The sequence below is a fragment of the Gopherus evgoodei genome, chromosome 1 (genome assembly GCF_007399415.2).
Source record: "Gopherus evgoodei ecotype Sinaloan lineage chromosome 1, rGopEvg1_v1.p, whole genome shotgun sequence".
NCBI classification, from domain to species: domain Eukaryota; kingdom Metazoa; phylum Chordata; order Testudines; family Testudinidae; genus Gopherus; species Gopherus evgoodei.
This window is the reverse complement of record NC_044322.1, coordinates 56966944-56986205: the sequence shown is the minus strand read 5'-3', so window position 1 is coordinate 56986205 and position 19262 is coordinate 56966944. Positions and strand designations below refer to the sequence as shown.

Sequence of the window (19262 nt, the reverse complement as noted above, 5' to 3'; positions counted from 1 at the left end):
CCGAAGAAAATGGGGGAGATCAGTGTGTTTATATATTTGAGAGGCTCAAATAAAACGAAAGCTGTCCCCTGAGCCTACAGTTATTTTATTGTTAAGGAATTAATTTGTTGTTAAGAGATGTTACAGCCATTTTGCTCTGTTCTGGGCAGTGTTTTGTATAACCGTAGCATCACAGAATTGTAAACCCAGCTTCCTCCGTCCGTGCTCAAATAAAAAATGTTATTCTACTGGCAGATTTACATTTTGGCTTTTTTAATTTTGTTTTTCTATTTCACATGCCATACATTCTCAAATGTGTTTGGTTTTCATTTTATATTAAGGAGCTACATTTTACACAGACAAAAAATACAATACAATGTATTAGAGCATTGTTCATTCACAAGTGACACAGAATGCTTTCCAGCTTTTTGCACACTAAACATGCAAAGAAAAGCAACATCTGTAGCTTACAGTGTATTGTCTCATGCATGTAACATCTACAGATGTCGCCGGGCAGTGGTGAAGCGGGGTACAAAGGCTAAGTTTCAGGAAGAATGAAGAGCATCAGTATGGAGAGCAAGGCGGTTTAGAAAGTAGGGTATGAATAGTCCAGAAATTCCCAGCTGTGGTTTATGGATCACTGGTAGTCTCTGGAGCAATGGCTGGTGATTTACAGATCTGGCTGGTCACCTGGGGCTGACTCCCTCCTTTATTTCCATCTGTTTCTACAAGTGGCCAGGTTCTTCATTGCAAGGAAAGCCTGGAGGCCTTTAAAGACAGCTGGAAACAAGGAAGAAGAGTGAGCTTTGCTGCCTCTTCTAGATACCATCACTATATAATAAGTGAAAGAGAGGAAAATGGAGCCATTCCCTGCAACTGGAGATGCCAGTGGGACTGCCAGCCCTCAGCAGGACAGCAGTGTGCAGGGGAGAATGAAGAAGCCAAGCTATATGTTCAGGGAGATGGCAGAGGTGGTGGTAGTATGGGTTATAAGAAGTGCTGGTGACTGGATATCAAAACCAGGGGAGAACGGAAAGAAGCAGCAGGAAAATATATGGTTGGAGGGCAGTGTGCGTGTGTCATGCTGTCATGTCACAGAGAATTTTTAAGAGAAGGGAGATTTAGTACTGGATTCTATGAAGAACAGGAAACCAGCAGGGCTTCCTGACTGTAGCATGATGTGCTCCTCATCCCAGGTGTAGGTAAGGAGACTGGGATACACATTTTGGTTGGACTGAAAGTTTGGAGCCTCTGGGCTTATGGAGACTAGAACTGGGTGAATCAGAGTAGTGAAGAAGACAGGCAATGAAGACTTGACTAAGGGCAGATCCACACAATGAGGCTAAGTCAACCTAAAGTTACACAATTCTGGCTACGTGAATAATGTAGCTGGAGTCAATGTATCTTAGGTTGAGTTATTGCAATGTCTACACTGCGCTGGATCCACGGGAGAAACTCTCCTGTCGACTTACCTTATGCTTCTCATTCCTGTGGAGTACCGGTGCTGACGGGAGAGTAATTGGCAGTCAATTTAGCGGGTCTTCACTAGACCCACTAAATCGACCCCCGGAGGATCGATAGCCATGCGTCAATTCCTCCAGTAAGTGGAGACAAGCCCTAAGAGTCCTGAGGACTCGTTGAAATAACACTTGTAAAGATGAGAGCAATGGTTTGGGAGAGTGCACCGCATGTACCTTCATTTCTGCTGAGCTCAATGTCGGCAAACAAGCCAATTTTGATAACTTGCCATAAGAGGCCCAAGACCAGGTAAGGTTTCCCTTCTTTTAAGTCTTCAGCCCCAATGTTAACAACATGGCACCCGATAGCTGAGGCAGAGTTCAAAGCAAGGTTCAAATTTTCCTGAAGAGAGAGAGAGAGAGAGAGAGAGGTTTCTTATTATGCAATAACTAAATAGTGGAGGGAAGGGAGGAGGAGAACTAAAGAGGGGGTAGGGAACTCAGTGGAAATATAATGAGCACAATTAGGTATAACCCTTTTCAGATCAGGGCCTAGGGTGTGATAGCTTAGAACTCCCAGGAGTAAAAGCAAGTCCTGTGCCCTTCTGCAGCACAGGGAAACTGTGCTTTGCAAAATTAAAACGCTTCCGTTTCTTGTCCTGAAGTGTTACAAGACATTGGACTTTAAGCCTCGCACTTGTCCTTATCTGGACATTTCTCATTCTGGTGTTTACATTGGTGGAATATGGGATGAGAGAGAAAATCCATATTTTGAGGAGTGTGGGGTGGAAAGAAGAAACTTCAATATATCAAGGTGGTGGGATGGAAAGAAGAAACATTTTGAGCCAGTGGCTTTTTTTTTTCCCTTTTCTTTTTTCAAAAGGGCAGTTTGAATCTGCTCGAAGGTTTGGGTTGTTCAAATAAGTCCCTGGGGAGATGGACTAGTGGGTAGAGGGCAGTGAGGCAGGCAAAGGTGCATGACAAATGCCATTTGTTTCCTGGCTCTGCAATTTATCACATGGATTTCACCACCGCGAGTGTGAGAGGTACATTCGATTAGGTAGAAAATACACAGAGACACAAAGCGTAAATTGTCACAAACTGAAAAATTTATAGCATTTAAAAATAATCATCCTCTCTTTATTTGACAGTTGTAAAAGGGCTAAGTTAAAGCATATGCTATATTGATTAAATCATGTCTAAATCTGACAGGGATTGATCCATACTGCATCAATAAGATGTGCCGCTGAACAAAAGGATTAAAACTGGAAAAAATGTGGACTGCAGCACCGAAACCCAATTTAATGGCTTCTAAGCTTACTTGAGCCTGGCTAATGTTCCATTTAATCAGAGTAATTGAAGGCTACAGTCGGTTTTGTGTACATATATAGTAGATATCTATTTATATACTGTTACAGAGGTACATATATTCTGTATATAGAATGATGTATCTCTACATACTGTTGTAAAGGAAACAGAATAAACTTGAATTTAGATCTTGGCAGGTAGAATTTTGTTTTCCAGTTCATCTTTTAAAAATGAAGGTGTGCACACATGCACACAATGTATGTTACCAAATGAATCCAACATGCCGGTTGAAGAAATAACAATCACAAAAGAAAATGCAAACACTAAGGGTCCAACAATGTTAACTCAGCCATCTTTCACATATGTGGTATTTTCTAGAGCAAGGATGACCTTTTGATTAAGGCACTAAACTGGAACTCAGGAGATGTGGGCAGGGCCGGCGCTTCCATTTAGGCAACCTAGGCGGTCACCTAGGGCGCCAGGATTTGGGGAGGCAGCAATTCGGCGGCAGCGGGGGGTCCTTCTGTTCTCCAGGTCTTCGGCGGCAATTCTGCAGCAGGTCCTTCACTCGCTCCGGGACCTGCCGCCAAAGTGCTCCGAAGACCGGGAGCACGGAAGGACCCCCGCTTAGGGCACCAAAAACCCTGGCATCGCTCCTGGATGTGGGTTCAGTTTCTGGCTCTGCCACAGAATTCCTGTGTGACCATGGGCAAGTGACTTAATCAAAGTACTCAGGTGTCATTTAATCAGGGATGAAAGTGGGCCGGTACAGGCCGGTACAGCATACTGGTAAAAAATGGCCACCAGTACTGGCCTGTACGCAGCTGACATTAAAGCACTTCCATGGCAGCACTTTAAGGATCATTGCCCCTTTTGGCCCCCCAGGCTGATGATGGGGGGGAGGGGCAAAAGAGGCAGCTGCCCCAGGGCTGGCAATTTAAAAGGGCAGCAGCAGCCGGAGCCCCAGATGCTTTAAATTGCCACCAGAGCCCTGGGCAGTGCGGGCCAAGCAGAATGGATGGGCTGGGGGAAGCTGACCCCAGCCCTGCCCCTTCTGCCCAAGGCCGTGCCCCTTCTGGGCCCCCCTACCAGTAAGTGTTTAATGTTACTTCCACCCCTGAATTTAGTATTCTAGCGGTTAACCCACATTTGAATTTGTCATTGTCTTCATCTCACCTCATCTGTAGTATTCATTAGGCACCTATCACTTAGATCCTCCTAAGATTTATACCTTGCTTAATTACAAGCACATGAGGAGTCCCATTGACTTCAACGGGATCATTCTCAAGTTCAAAATTAAGCATGGATATAAATCTTTGCAGAACTGCAGCTCAAGTACCCTACTTTGCCACAAACTGTGTCTGGCTGCATTGTGCAGGGCCATGAAATTTATAGCATTACACCTAATTAATTACATAACAGAGACTCAGCATTTATACTTGATGTTTCAGTACCTGTATAGTGAATGGAGTGAGCTTCTTTTTGTTGATTGTTCTTTCATCAATTGTATCTGGCACTGAAAAGTTGATCATTTTACTGTAAATTAAAGAATAAACACAAGTGAGAAATATGTCACTTTGCCTACTACACTTTGTCACTTTGTCCCATGCATCCGACGAAGTGGGTATTCACCCACGAAAGCTCATGCTCCAATACGTCCGTTAGTCTATAAGGTGCCACAGGACTCTTTGCTGCCTTTGCCTAAACCAAAGTCATTTTGAACCTTCACCATAAAATCATAGAATCATGGGAGTGAAAGGTACCTGAAGAGTTCACCTAGTCCAGTCCCTTGCACTCATGGCCCGACTAGGTAATATCTTGACCAGTGGTTCCCAAACTTGCTCCACTTCCAGCAGCTCCCATTGGTCCAGAGCAGCGAACTGCGACCAACCTGCGGACTCGGCAGGTACACAAACCGGCCCAGACTGCTAGATCCTTTCCCTGCACAAGCGTCCGAACAAGTTTGGGAACCACTGATCTAGACCATCCCTGACAGGTGTTTGTCTAACCTGCTCTTAAAAATCTCCAATGATGGAGATTCCACAGCCTTCCTGGACAATTTATTCCACTGTTTAACTATCCTGACAGCTAGGACATTTTTCCTGATGTCCAACCTAAACCTCCCTTGCTGCAATTTAAGCCCATTGCTTCTTGTCCTATATTCAGAGATTAAGGAGAACAACTTTTCTCTCTCTTCCTCGTAACAACGTTTTATGTACTTGAAAACTCTTATTTCCCCTGTCAGTCTTCTCTTCTCCAGACTAAACAAACCTATTTTTTCAATCTTCCTTCACAGTTCATGTTTTCAAGACCTTTAATCATTTTTGTTGCTCTTCTCTGGACTTTCTCCAATTTGTCCACATCTTTCCTGAAATGTGCCACCCAGAACTGGACACAATACACCATTTGAGACCTAATCAGTGCAGAGTGTGACATGTTGATCAGATATCCAGAGGCTGAATTGATACAGGAGGTCAGACTAGATGATCACATTGGTCCCTTCTGACCTTAAAGTCAATGAGTCTATGATCCAAGAACTTGCTTAGTGCATTAGAAAGTCCAGGAACACTGTAGATAGTCTCTCTCTCTCTCTCTTCCGCGCCCCCCCCCCCCCCCGACTCATATGCACACACACTGCAATATTTAGCACAGCTTTTTCCTAACCAGTGGAGGCAGGGAAGGTGACAAGCAGATATATTGAATAGTGGCCAAAAAGGGCAATAAAGTAAATCTGTGTGAAATTCAAAATGTTCATTTTGTGAAAATTCTTGTCAAAATATTCACCATTTCATGTTGCTTTTCACCCTCTACCTCCAAAGATTTTATGCAAAATTTGAAAAATATAGCTATTTTCATTGTCTACAACTGCAAACAAATCCTCAAATTTACACACATTTTTGACACATTGTTCACTCAAAAATGGACCAGTCTGTACAAAAATGGCCTCAATTTTGCTCAAAAAGTAAGCAGACATCAGCAGAATTTCACATTCACAATAAAATGTGAAAACCATAATTTTTGCATCACAAATATTTTGCATGCCTCTAGATAGGAGCCCCCTAGAAATTCCCTGTCTCAAGTTTCTTATTACTATTAAAAAACACAGTTAATACAGAAGAAAAAGAACTATACATTCATGTGTTTACTGGGCATGATTGACACGGAATTTTCCCTTTGCATATAACAATATAGTTCTTTCACATTAAGTTATAAAGCCTTGGGCTGCTCAGAGCCCTTCACATTTAGGCAGGTTGGTTGTATTTCAGTATCATTTAATAGAAAAGGTGGAGCCAACTCCTGAAGCCCTTACTAAGTTATTCCATTCTTATCTTTACAAACTTTCCATTGTGCCAAGTCTTGAAGTCCTTATTAATCTAAATCTCCAACTAATCCTACATAGGAATTGTATATGAGTAAGGACTGAGTGAGAACTTCAGGATTTGGCTCATGTTGTGTAATGCAGGACATTTCAGATATGCAAATAAGTATATAAAACTCACTGGGTTCTATATTCTGAGGTCCTTACCCAGTTTTTACTCATTCTCTACTCAGGCTCACTCCTGTTGGCTCTGTTATTTCTCCCCTGATTCTAATGGACAGAGACAGTCACTTTTAACATATAAAATATCTATTTTTCAATTATAAACAATAGTTTAAAAAAAGTTTATCATCTCTTAAGAGAAAAGATGTGTGAGAAAGAGAATCACTAGGGCCCTGATCTTGCAAGAATTACACACATGCCTAACTCTAAAGGCAATGCAACTGCTTGTGTACTTCAAGGTAAGCACATGCATCAGTTTTCACAGGGTCAAGGCCTAACTGTGTAGGGAAACATAGGTGGTATTTACCACAGCACGATGCCATCACCAACCGCCTGGAAGAGGTCATCAGTGTCTGGATTCATTGGGAGCACGTGTTGGCAATCAGGATCATTCTCTAGGGCTTTGTTAACCCAGTTCACAAAGGCATACTTTTCTTCTTCTGCAAGCAAAAGGTCAGATATATCAATTTGGAGCCTACACTTTTACCAATTCTCTTGACATGAAAATCTCAGTTCTTATTAAAAAGGATTTGGCACCTTTTCCGATACTTATCTATTCCATCTGAGAACCAAATAATTATTTAAAATAAGGGAGGTTGCATTTTGGCCAAAATACTGCTCTTTCTTCTCCTCTGCTTTATTACAGTTTGTCCAAAATATGCCAATTCTAAGTCACCCTTACTGATACTGCAATTCCCTAAGGCTTTTCATACAGATAGTTATGAAATGATCTCCAAGGGACCATTTAGTTGCAGTTACTACCTATATCAATTGACTCTACATACCCGAATAAGAATGTTGGGTTCCAACACTGGACTGTTCTGAAGTTCCACCGATAGCACAAATCCCCTCCTTTTTATTGATTGCTTTTCGAAAGGTTTTAGCGACATCTGTGCTCTTCAGGCCCTGGAAAACCTTTCAAAATACACAGAGTGATTTTAAAATTGTAAGCTACAAAACTAGAGTAAAACTATGAGCTTTTAGGTTGTAAGTTTCTTGGGACCATGCTGTCCTCTATGTTTTTTTCAGAGCTGGAAACAATATGGACATCGAATAAATAAATAATCTGTAATCATAATTACTTGAATGGGCGCTCTGCACAGAAGCAAGAGTTCGCACTTGTGGCTGCTTCTGCAGAATTGGGACTTTTTAATTTTTTTTTATATTTTAACTAATTAATAGGAAGTTAAAGACTATTAGGAATCTACACAGTCTTTGTATTCTGGAGACAAGCCCTTAGAAGTTTAAGTTTTGAACAAAGGTAAGTGAAATTCTGAAATTTCCCTTCTGCAGGAAATTCCAATACGTTGACATTTGTTTTTGTCCCAGTTTGTGGAAACTGCATTTACCACCAAAAAATCATTTTGACAGAAAATTCCTGACCAGCTCTAGTTTTGAAAGTTGGACTGTTTTTTTTTCTGAATTCCCTTTTTAGAGGATATTCTCCAAAATAACATTTTACTCACTGCAATAAATTCATCAAAGCTGATTTTGCCTTCATTGTTTTGCTCTCCCGTGGCCGTCAAATTCTGAGTGATTTCTCTGATTTTATATCCCGGCAGAGGCAGATTGGCTGCTTTGAACAGCTCTGTTAATTCACAAGTGCTTATGAAACCATTTCCATCAATGTCTGTAAAGGAAAAAAACAGCTTAATGAACCTGTCTGCACAGAAAAGCTTTTTTTCAGGAAATGTGAATTATATGTAATGATTTTTTAATCTTATAACAAAAGTATAGTAAATTATTTTTAACAATTGCAGTGACCTTTTCAACCCGAGCAAAAGTTTATAATGACCATCAAACAAAAAAAGAAGGAATAATTTGCATGTTAGTTGGATATATATTACAGTAGCAGCACAATATGTGGATGTATTTATAGTTTGAATTTAATAAATTTACACTGAATTAATGGTTTTTACAAAATAAACAAAAACAAACTAAAAACCAAAAGTTATTAGCTTTCTCCTACTACATTCTTTTATTAAGGCCTGAAATGAGAGTGTGAGTTAGGCAGAGATTACCCTATCTGTAGCTTATGCTCCAATACATCTGTTAGTCTTTAAGGACTCTTTGTTCTTGTCTGTAGGAGCATTTCTGAAAATACGCAAAATGACTATCCACAAATTGCTCTCGAATGTACAAATTACGCAAATGAGAAAAATTAGTAACATAATTTTATTGCTCTAATCTCTTTCCATGACAGTAACTCTGCCTGTTACATGGAACAATAGCAGGCAAATAATAACAGAAGTATGATTATTCCAGTATTGTCCCATTCTTTCACTGCTTCTCATTTTGCTTTGGTGCTTTGCATGGCATCAAAATGCAGAACTCTATGGGATTTAAAAATGAAACTTTCAGTGATTTGTAAGGAATTTTTAATGAGGGGATTTATATGTTGAAACTATTTAGATGTCATGTAGACAGATTTTTTCTTTGACATATGAAAATGCTAGCAACTTATTTGTAATAAACTCTCCTATACCCTCAGTATAGATATATATTATCTAAATTTTGTTTTGTTGTCTTCATTTGCCCAGAGAGAGATTTCAGAGAAGTATATATTGTGATTTCCTGAGTTGAGTTGGAAATTGACCATGCCATGTGCAGCAAAGCCACATAGGATCTACATTTGAGGCTGCTGCTTAGCAACAGAAGTATGGATTAATATGGGATTGTGAAGAGTGTCCTTTCAATGTCTGTCTTACAGTGGAAACAGAAACTAGAAGAGAGAAGAGGACCTAGGGAGAGGATCAGGACTGGGAGAGGAAAAATGCTTAGTAGCAATGAAAGGACTTAATGGCTGAGACTAAGTGAGCTGTGAGAGACAGAAATGCAGATCCTTAGAATCAGGGGAGAAAGATGGTCCAGTGTAAGTAGAGAAAAACAGAATGGGGCTTAAAAGTAGAAAAGGGGATATGAATTTAAAAACATACATAGAGCACAAAAGGATCAAGGAAAAGGGGCTGTACATTTGAGGTTGTTTTAATTTGCCTTTGTTTCAGTTTCCCTAAGGGATGTGAACAAATGTATAATATGTGTTATATCAAAAATCCTTGTTTTGTCTTCTCAGTAATTTGCCTCAAATAAATGTTTGGGTGAAAATACTTTAAAATACTTCGTGGATCATTTTCAAAAAGGTTTTCAAATTATTTCATAAAACCTGTTTCGCAACCTTCTGCTGTCTTTATTTAGCAAAGGAATGCCAATATTGTACTTCCAGAAAGCTACGGCAGGCCAACGTGGTTTTCTTTGAAAAGGACTGCAGTTGTATGAAAATTACTTCATATAGTTTCCATTTCGCAGTATGACAGTACTGAAGCATGGCTCATTTAACTGAAGCTGGTCAGTACAGAGGGATACAATACAACTCCACCTAGTGTCGTATGTTACATGCTAACTGTACTCACCGACTTTATTGAAAGCTTCTCTTAAGTCTGTCATCTCTTCCTCCGAGATGTGTGCTGTTGATGCCATTTTTACTTCTTTGAATGACAAGTCTGCAGGAAAATGCATGTTATTAGTTTATGCCTTTTATTTTTAAGAGTCAGAAGTTCAAAGCAATTTCACTTAGAAGTTAGAATTAATAGCATGACACGAAGTCACTGCATCATTCTTCATAATTTACAACACAGTTTCCATCTGTATTCAGTAGTATAACTAAGACGTGACCTTTTTTGATCTTACAGACGTAAATCCACATTGATTTGTTACCAAACTGCGCTGTTTTGCCAAGTCCTGCCCAAAATGCTTGTCAAGGCTGGTGAATACTTTTGATACCTAAATCCCATCCTCACTTGCCTTAATTCCTCTGTGGAGGGACAGAACAGAATTATGCTGGACACTCAGGAATTCCCAAAGCCATGCTGCAAGTGTGGGTCAGGATGGGTCAGGATGTTTGGGGGCAAACACATGATTGGGAGCACTTTGCTACTGCTGCCATGGAGGGCAGCTTGGATCACCAATTAGCAAATGCTTCACATTGCAGCATACATGCTAAGGGCCTACTTGGGTCTTCCAGCTAGCAGAACATGTCTACCTTGGAGTGGGATACACTGGCAGGTGTTGTAAAAGGGCCTTCATCTTAGTGCTTTCCTCAGCTCGAGGTTGAAACTGTAGCTCTATTCTTTTAAGGGCCCATGGTGGGAGAAAGAGGCATTTTGTGCCCTCTTCCTCTCAGTACACCAATGCAACACAAAGAACGATTAGGTTCTAAATGCGATTGTGCCTTCTTTCTGATATCATTGAGAATGCTGCACAGAGGTGGAAGATTCAGTTCCACTTGTGACAGATGTGTGTCACGTTGCTTCATTCACTGCTGAAGGGTGCTCCCATACCATGATAATGGGAGTGGGATTCCTACCCTGCCCCTGTCTTGTCTGTTTATAGTGTAAACAGTTTGGGGCACAGACTGTCTACAGTTCTGGGTTCATATGGGACCTAGCACAATGGGGTCCCACTTTTGGTTGGTCCTTAAGCACTAGTGTAATAAATACAATTTATAAAATAATATAAGGACTATACTAGACTAGACTACTATATGGGCCCCAGTTAGAGGATTTGAGGGTGGCTGCTGCAGTTGCAGTGCCTTTATTAGGAAGGGATCAAAACAGAATGCACTAAAACCATTTCAGACCTAAAACTTCCCCCCATAACTTCATTGGGAAGGCCCAGATTGCAAATATTTGTATTGTTTTGTAAAAGATACTCAGGGTAGATTTGAAAAATGGAAGATGATACTTCACACATTTGCTAGAATAATTTGAGTATAACAGTTAGGCACCATTTATCTGGATTTCAGGTTTAATGCCTTCCTGAATTTCTGCATTGATTTATAATGTCAGTAAGTGTGCCATAGAAGGAGAACTCTTTATGGATATCAATTAAAAACAAGCCAAAGGCAATAAAATGTGGCTGGTTCTTTCATCCTGTCTGTCCCTACAGTAGCACAGTTTAGCTGCCTAATCTCTGCAAGTTCTGGATCAGAACTAAAAGACTTCTTCATCAGGAGAGAAAGAAGGTTCATCTTGCTCAGACTTTTTTGAAGTATTGGTTATAGAGAAGAACAACACAATACATAAATAAGATTGTAAAGGCAGGAACTGTGTGTTTATGTTTGTATAGTGCTTCGTACAATGGGGCCTCTAGGCGCTATGTAAAACAAATAATATTATTATTCGTATTGAGAAATATTACTATGAGGGACTTACTGGAGAGGAAATCATGGAAAAGACTTATTAGGGCATCTCATTAATCCATTTTCCAATGCAGGTTTATTCTGTCCAGTCTAGGTTCTTTACCAAGCAATATGATGTCTAACACTACTCCAGGAAGGTTATTCCACAGTGCAAAGATGGGCGGCTCCAGGTACGAGCATGCCAAACGCGTGCCTGGGGCAGCAAGCCACGGGGGGCGCTCTGCCCGTCACCACGAGGGCAGCAGGCAGGCTGCCTTTGGCGGCATGCCTGCAGAGGGTCCACTGGTCCTGCGGCTTCAGTGGACCTCCCGCAGGCGTGCTGCCGAATCCGTGGGATCAGGGACCTCCCGCAGGCAAGCCGCCAAAGGCAGCCTGCCTGCCTTACTTGGGGCAGCAAAATACCTAGAGCTGCCCCTGGTGCAATAGATAATGTAAACAACAATAGCAGCACATATTGGGTCACATTCACCATCTGCATAAATGGCCCCATTGAAACCAGTGGAGTTGTGCCCACATAAGCTGGTGGAGAATTTGGTCCATGAAGTACAATGTAACCTGATAATAATGGCCACCAAAGGCACCGGTTTCACGGTTATTAATCCTCACATACCCCTATTAGGTCAATATTATCAGCCCCATTTTATGGATGGGGAAACAGCAGAAAAATTAAATGTCAGTGTCAGAGTCAGTGTCAGAGCTGAGATTGGAACTGCCAGCATGCTGCTGTATTCATACCACTAAAGTACCCTGATGTCTCCTCCCCTCCAGCACACACACGTTAGTTGGAATTTTTCTATATTCTCAGTCTAACTGTACCTTTTAATTTCACCCAATTAATCCCCTTGTGCCACCAACTTCAAGGGAGTTACTCCCTATTTACCCCGGGGTGTGATCAAAATTGGATCCCGAGATTCTATTTTCATCAGTTAGCCCTAAACTGCCATTGGCACAACTCTATCACAGGACTTTGCAAGTCACATAACTGTTATAGTTGTAAAGTTGGGCACCTTAGTACCTCATCACAGGTACATAATATCCACATAATATCAACATCAAAGTCCCTAGTGGAATACCGCTCCTACACTGTTTCAAGATTACCTTTAACCCCAGTTTGGCAAGAGATTGCAGTAAAGGGAATGAAAGAACTAATTTATTTTTATTTTTAATACTTATAGTCTCATATTTGGCTATATTGCTCAGTAAAGTCAGTGAAGGTTCCCCAAATATACACTGGAAGAACTGAGAGCAGAATCTTGTCCAGAAAGTTTTCAGAGTAAGAGAAACAAAAGAGTCTGATTTGTTGGGGATGCCAAGGGAGTTCTCCTATGCATTAATTTATACTTAAGAGTTACTGTCACTTTTCTGAAATTATCTGAGGTGGTTAAATGAAATGCACTGAGAAACAGAGAGCTGACAAGGGACAGGTGCCTAGTGTACCTTAACCAATAGGTAGGGTTGCCAAGGTGTCCAATTTTCGACCCGAACACCTGGTCAAAAAAGAGACCCTGGCGGCTCTGTTCAGCATCACTGACCAGATCGGCAAAAGTCTGGTTGGCAATACAGCGGGGCTGGCAGTCTCTCTACTCAGCTCCACGTGACTCCTGGAAGTGGTGACATGTCTCTCAGCTCCTAGGCCCAGGGCCGGTCACAGTGGCTCTGCGCACTGCCCCCACCCTGAGCACCAGCTCTGCGGCTCCCATTGGCCAGGAACTGCAGCCAATGGGAACTGTGGAGGCTGCACCTGCGGGCAAGAGCAGCACACAGAGCCACCTGACTGCACCTCCACCTAGGAGCTGAGGAAAATGTCACCACTTCTGGGAGCTTTCTGAGGTAATTGCTGCCCAGAGTCCACAGCCCGAACCCACTCCCACACCCCAACCCCTTACTCCAGGTTGGAGCTCCCTCCTGGAGCCAACACCCCACACTCCCTCCCACACCCCAACCCTCTGGCCCAGCCCAGACCCCCCCACACACACCAAACACCATTGGCCCCACCCCGCAGTCCACAGCCCCCTCCTGAACTCCTAACGCCTCATCCCTGGCCCCACCCCAGAGCCTTCACCCCCAGCAGGAGCCCTTACCGCCTCCCACACGCCAAACCCTGCCCCAGCCCTGAGCCTCCTCCCACATTCTGAACCCCTTGGCCCACCCCCCAGCCCAGAGTCCCCCTGGCACCCCAAACCTGAGCCCCCTCCCGCACCCAAACTCCTTGTCAGAGCCCACACTCCTTCCCTCACCCCAACCCCCTGCTCCCTGCACTCTGAACCCCTCAGTCCCAGCCCAGAGCCTCCCCCTGTACCTCAAACCCCTCATCCCTGGCCTCACCCCATAGCCCACACTCCCACCCAGAGCTCTCATCCCCTCTCACACCTCAACCTTCCGCCCCAGCCCAGTAAAAATGAGTGAGGGAGTGAGAGTGGGGAGAGTGAGTGATGGAGGGAGGGGGGATGGATTGAGTGGTGGGTGAGGCATCAGAGAAGGGGCAGGACCTCAGGGCAGGGGTAGGGAAGGGGTGGAGTAAGGGTTTTCTGCAATTACAAAGTTGGGAACCCTACCAATAAGGATAAATGTTTTCTACTTAAATATAAAATATAAATATATGGAGATATACCTATTTCATAAAACTGGAAGGGACCTTGAAAGGTCATTGAATCCAGCCTCCTGCCTTCACTAGCAGGACCAAGTACTGATTTTGCCCCAGATCCCTAAATGGTCCCCTCAAGGATTGAACTCACACCCTGTGTTTAGCAGGCCAATGCGCAAACCACTGAGCTATCCCTCCCCCCCCCATTTAACGGAATAAAGAAACTTGCTAAGGACAATCTTGTACAGTAATTGCATGTGTTGTTTAGCTAATTGAAAACTTAGATATTGTTGAAAAATAAGATCATCCAGTACAATTACTTTTTGCTTAACGTTGTACTTATGTTCCTGAAAAACGCTACTTTAAGCCAAGCTATGTTAAGCAAATCCAATTTTCCCATAAGAATTAATGCAAATAGGGGGGTTAGGTTTATATATAATGTCTTTTGTCTGGCGAAAAACATTTCCCTGGAACCTAATTTTATCTATCTATCTATCTATCTATATCTATACACACACTCAGTAACTCCTCACTTAACATCATCCTGGCTAACGTTGTTTTGTTTTTACATCGCTGATCTAATAGAGAACATGCTCATTTAAAGTTGTACAATGCTCCCTTATAACATTGTTTGGCAGCCTCCTGCTTTGTCCACTGCATGGAGGAGGAGCAGCCTGTTGGAGCTAGCTGGTGGGGGCTTGGAACCAGGGTGGGCTGGCAGCTCCCGTATCAACTCCCCTAAGTTCCCTGTGCAGCAGCTGCCCAGTAGGCTATTAATTGCCAGGCAGTTCAGCTGTCCCTCCCCCCACTGCCATGTGCTGCTCTTGCCCTCTGCCTTGGAGCTGCTCTCAGAGCCTCCAGCTTGCTGTGTGGGGGTAGGAAGGGGGGCAGAAGAGGGATGCTGATGTCAGGGTGTCCACCTCTCCCTGCTCTTGCCCCCCTCCTCCTGTACCCCATGTCTATAGAGCAGGGGGACACACAACAGGACTCAGGACGGAGGCAGCAGCTGGTGTCTCAACTTGCTGATCTACTTAAAAAGGCAATGTACTGTATCCCAAAGCTGCCCAAGCTCTTCAGAACTTCACTGAGTGACATTGGCTTGGACTCTAGCAAAGAAGCCTGCATTTATTTCCCAGATATTGAGATTATTGGGAGTCCACTAAGTCCATCTGAATCATGTGATATATGCCATCATGTGCCAGCAATGCCCCTCTGCCATGTACATTGGCCAAACCGGACAGTCTCTACGCAAAAGAATTAATGGACACAAATCTGAAATCAGGAATCAAAACACTCAAAAACCAGTAGAACACTTCAGTCATTCAATGACAGACCTGCAGGTGGCAATTTTGCAACAGAAAAGCTTCAAAAACAGACTCCAAGGAGACTCTGCTGAGCTGGAATTGATATGCAAACTAGATACCATCAACTTAGGTTTGAATAGGGACTGGGAATGGCTGTGCCATTACAAACATTGAATCTATCTCCCCTTGTAAGTATTCTCACACTTCTTAGCCCAGTACAGACAGTTTGATATCTTGATTATCACGTCAAAAGTTTTTTTCTTACTTAACTGGCCTCTCAGAGTCAGTAAGACAACTCCCACCTTTTCATGCTCTCTGTATGTGCATATATATCTCCTCAATATATGTTCCATTCTATACATCCGAAGAAGCGGCCTGTAGCCCATGAAAGCTTATGCTCAAATAAATTTGTTAGTCTCTAAGGTGCCACAAGTACTCCTGTTCTTCTTGCAGATACAGACTAACATGGCTGCTACTCTGAAACCTGAACAACCTTGTAACTCGTCATTCATGATACACTGTAAAAAACGTATGCTACACTTTATAAAACGTACAGTAAGACACGTTTCCTGCTTCAAAGAGTTTGCTGTGTATGGCAGACAAGCCAGGACAGAACAAACGAAAGCAGGACAGTAGTTCAGGCAAAGGAGGGTGGGAGGAGATTACCAGTGAGGTGAACAAGGTGGAAAGACAACAAAGAGTCCAGTGGCACCGTAAAGACTAACAGGTTTATTTGGGCATAAGTTTTCGTGGGTAAAAAACCCACTTCTTCAGATGCATCATGCAACTGAAGAAGTGAGGGTTTTTACCCATGAAAGTTTATGCCAAATAAATCTGTTAGTCATTAAGGTGCCACCGGACTCCTCTTTGTTTTTTTTGAGAGTTAAGGAGGGGTTGTAGTGATTGGAGTAGTGGGAAAGAAAATAGCATTAGCAGCAGTTGTTTTGAATAGAGGGGTGAGGGGAAAGGCAGGGGTGCCAGGAAGGGCAAGGTTAATCAAAGTGAAGAAAGAACAAAGTATGGTCAAGGGTTATAGCAGAATAAATGGCAGAGCTGGGGATCATTACAGTGAATGAAAAGATTGGACTTAGCAAGAACCTGAATGCAAAGGAAGGAGCTGAGGATGATCAATATGCCAGAGAGATGGGGAAAATAGTGAACATAAGAATGGCCATATTGGGTCAGACCAAAGGTCCATCCAGCCCAGTACCCTGTCTACCAACAGTGGCCAATGCTAGGTGCCCCAGAAGGAGTGACCCTAACAGGTAATGATCAGGTGATCTCTCTCCTGCTATCCATCTCCACCCTCTGACAAACAGAGGCTAGGGACACCATTCCTTACTCATTCTGGCTAATAGCCATTAATGGACTTAACCTCCATGAATGTACCTAGTTCTCTTTTAAACCCTATTATAGTCCTAGCCTTCACAACCTCCTCAGGCAAGGAGTTCCACCAGTTGACTGTGTGCTGTGTGAAAAAGTGGAGTTGTCAACAGCAAGAAAGAGGCCGAAGTAAATGGAAACAGATTAAAAGGAGAGGTACAGAGCTGTGTTTTGGATAGATTGAATTTAAGATAGTAGTGGGACATCCAGACTGTGTTTTACTTAGGTCTGGGGCCTTGTCTTTTTATTTACCTGCAAAGCACCGCTCACACCAATGTTGCAACATAGACGCGAACTGTGCAAATGCATTCTTGCTCCATCTTCATAACCATATCTGAATGTTGTTTTGTGTGCTCCTTTTATTTAAAAATATATTCTCATCCTGTGTGCTGAGAATGCTGACAAATTTACACTGAAATAGCTTCTGTAAAGCCATTACCCTTGTTGTATATTTAAAATAATACAACAGTGTAATTTGTCTAGTTTTCAGTTGACTTCATCTTTAAAAGGAACAGCTACATTATGGATGTTTTAAGAGATCTAATGACAAACTATTTTCTGCCTAGGACATAATGGAAGAACAAAAACAACAGTCCCAAACCCGAGGAATGAAATGTCACCACTAAACTGATGCACTTCAATGTTAACGTTCTTTCATTTCTTCTGATTATGAGGCCATAGTTAAAAAATCTGAAAAGTACAGTAATCTCACGAATTATTATATATTACTTGGCAAAGTAAATGTGCACTCACGATCCAATATAAATAATAAATAGTAAAGTCATTAAATACTGAATGCTTTCACAATTTGTACTAAATTAGTTACTAGAAGCTCTTGTTTCATAAGCTCCTCCATTTTGTGGCTTCTCACAGGCACTAGAATGAAAACCATAAAGATATATCAATGCACCTTAAGTAAAGTTGCACTTTTTCCCCGGAGCAAAATGGGAAATTTTATGTGGCACCATTACATTTCATAAACACATATTTTAATAGTCATTATCAACTCAGCAATGACTTAAAGTGCTGGAATAGCTGAAGAAATAAAGATTTTCCACCCATTCTTTACCCACTGGGGCATTACTTTATTGTTTTTTTCTAGAGTATTGTGGGGAACAGGAAGAGGAGAATTGGGTGTGTCCCTGGTCTCAAATTTTCAACTCCCCCCCCAACCCTCTTCTAAATGGTTTATTCTCACTTAGGCTGCTGGAACAAGAAGCATGTCATCCCTGTGAAATAGAGCATTTAGAGCAACAGAGGAAAAATACAAGACACAGCTCTCCCTGACAACAGAGTACCATTTTCTCTGGCCGAGCTGGATCCCCTTTAAATCCTGTTTGTTTGTTTTTTTACTCTTCCTTGCCCTATCCAAGCTGTCAGTTATCTGACATCTGATTTCTTTGTGCAGGATTTTTCATCAGGATTATAGAATAGTTTCCCACTTTTCTGAATTAGCATTTCTTTCTGATCAATTTCTAGGAGAGTTTTTGACCCAAAATGCATCAGGAAAATTCTCCTTACCTACAGCACGTGAGATAAGCAACAGCGACTGAGAATGAGCCTCCGGGAAGTGAAAAGGAGTTCTGCATCTCCTGATGTACCCCATGTGTGCTTGAATATCACAAAATATATGGAAGTTGGCACGGGTGCTGGAACAATTTGTATAGTGCAGGTGCTGAGAGCCATTGAGCCAAACTGTAAACCCTGTATATGATGGAAACCACTTCAAGTCAGGGGGTGTGGCAGCACCCCCACCTACCCTATTTCCAGCACCTATGGGAGTAGGTGGTATCTTTGGGGGATTTTCCTCACTAAATTCTTCCTCTAGTCAATGTTTCTTAAGTCCCCCTCCTCATGCATGTGCATGTAACTGATGGTTATCAGAATGTCTCTTCTAGGACATTCTTCTCCTGGAATATTTCTCTTTCTCTCAATGGGGATTAGCATGCATAGTCTCCATGATTTTGCCCATTATGTCCTCTTACTCAGCTACACCTCCTATGCAAAGGTGTCCTGGTCAGACTATGTGTCCAACTAGCATATTTTGTATGGGTGGGAAGGTGGCATTTATGTTTTTGGGCCTTAGAAATGTTTGACAACTGCAGATAGTCTTGCAGGGAGGGCACATAATATTTTCTTCTGTTTCTGCTCTCACACACAAGGGGAGAGAAAAAGAGAAATTATTAACCTGATTTCATGTGAAAAGAAGAATCAATGCTATAAACCACAACATTGTGGCTTAAAAGTTGCTCAACTTTAGTCTTCCGTTCACTGGCAAAAAAAAAGAAGGAAAAAAGCTCTAACTTCTTTAAAATAAACATCTATAAAGGCACTAAATGGAGAGAGCAAAATAGTGTTGCTGATGCTCAGCAAAACATATTTAATGCAGTTACAGCATAGTCTAAAATTTCCTCTCTCTCACTTCTCAGGACACATTTTATATTATATTTTTGTTATTTTAAGCTGTAATGTACATAAAACCCTAGATTATCTAGTGTTGTCTGAGGTA

At 42.1% G+C, this 19262-nt stretch overlaps 1 protein-coding gene across 2 annotated transcripts in view; it reads right to left on the bottom strand.

Annotated features, from left to right (window-relative positions):
- Window positions 1–19262, bottom strand: part of LCP1 (lymphocyte cytosolic protein 1) — a 43218-nt gene that overhangs the window by 13028 nt on the left and 10928 nt on the right. For both annotated transcript variants that reach the window (XM_030565286.1, XM_030565295.1), the window contains 6 exons: window positions 9696–9785; window positions 7752–7915; window positions 7071–7200; window positions 6593–6725; window positions 4199–4280; window positions 1674–1839 (listed from right to left, as the gene is read on the bottom strand). In XM_030565286.1, the coding sequence (XP_030421146.1) occupies window positions 1674–1839; window positions 4199–4280; window positions 6593–6725; window positions 7071–7200; window positions 7752–7915; window positions 9696–9762 (742 nt within the window). In that variant the 5' untranslated portion in view covers window positions 9763–9785. The remainder of the gene's footprint in view (window positions 1–1673; window positions 1840–4198; window positions 4281–6592; window positions 6726–7070; window positions 7201–7751; window positions 7916–9695; window positions 9786–19262) is intronic.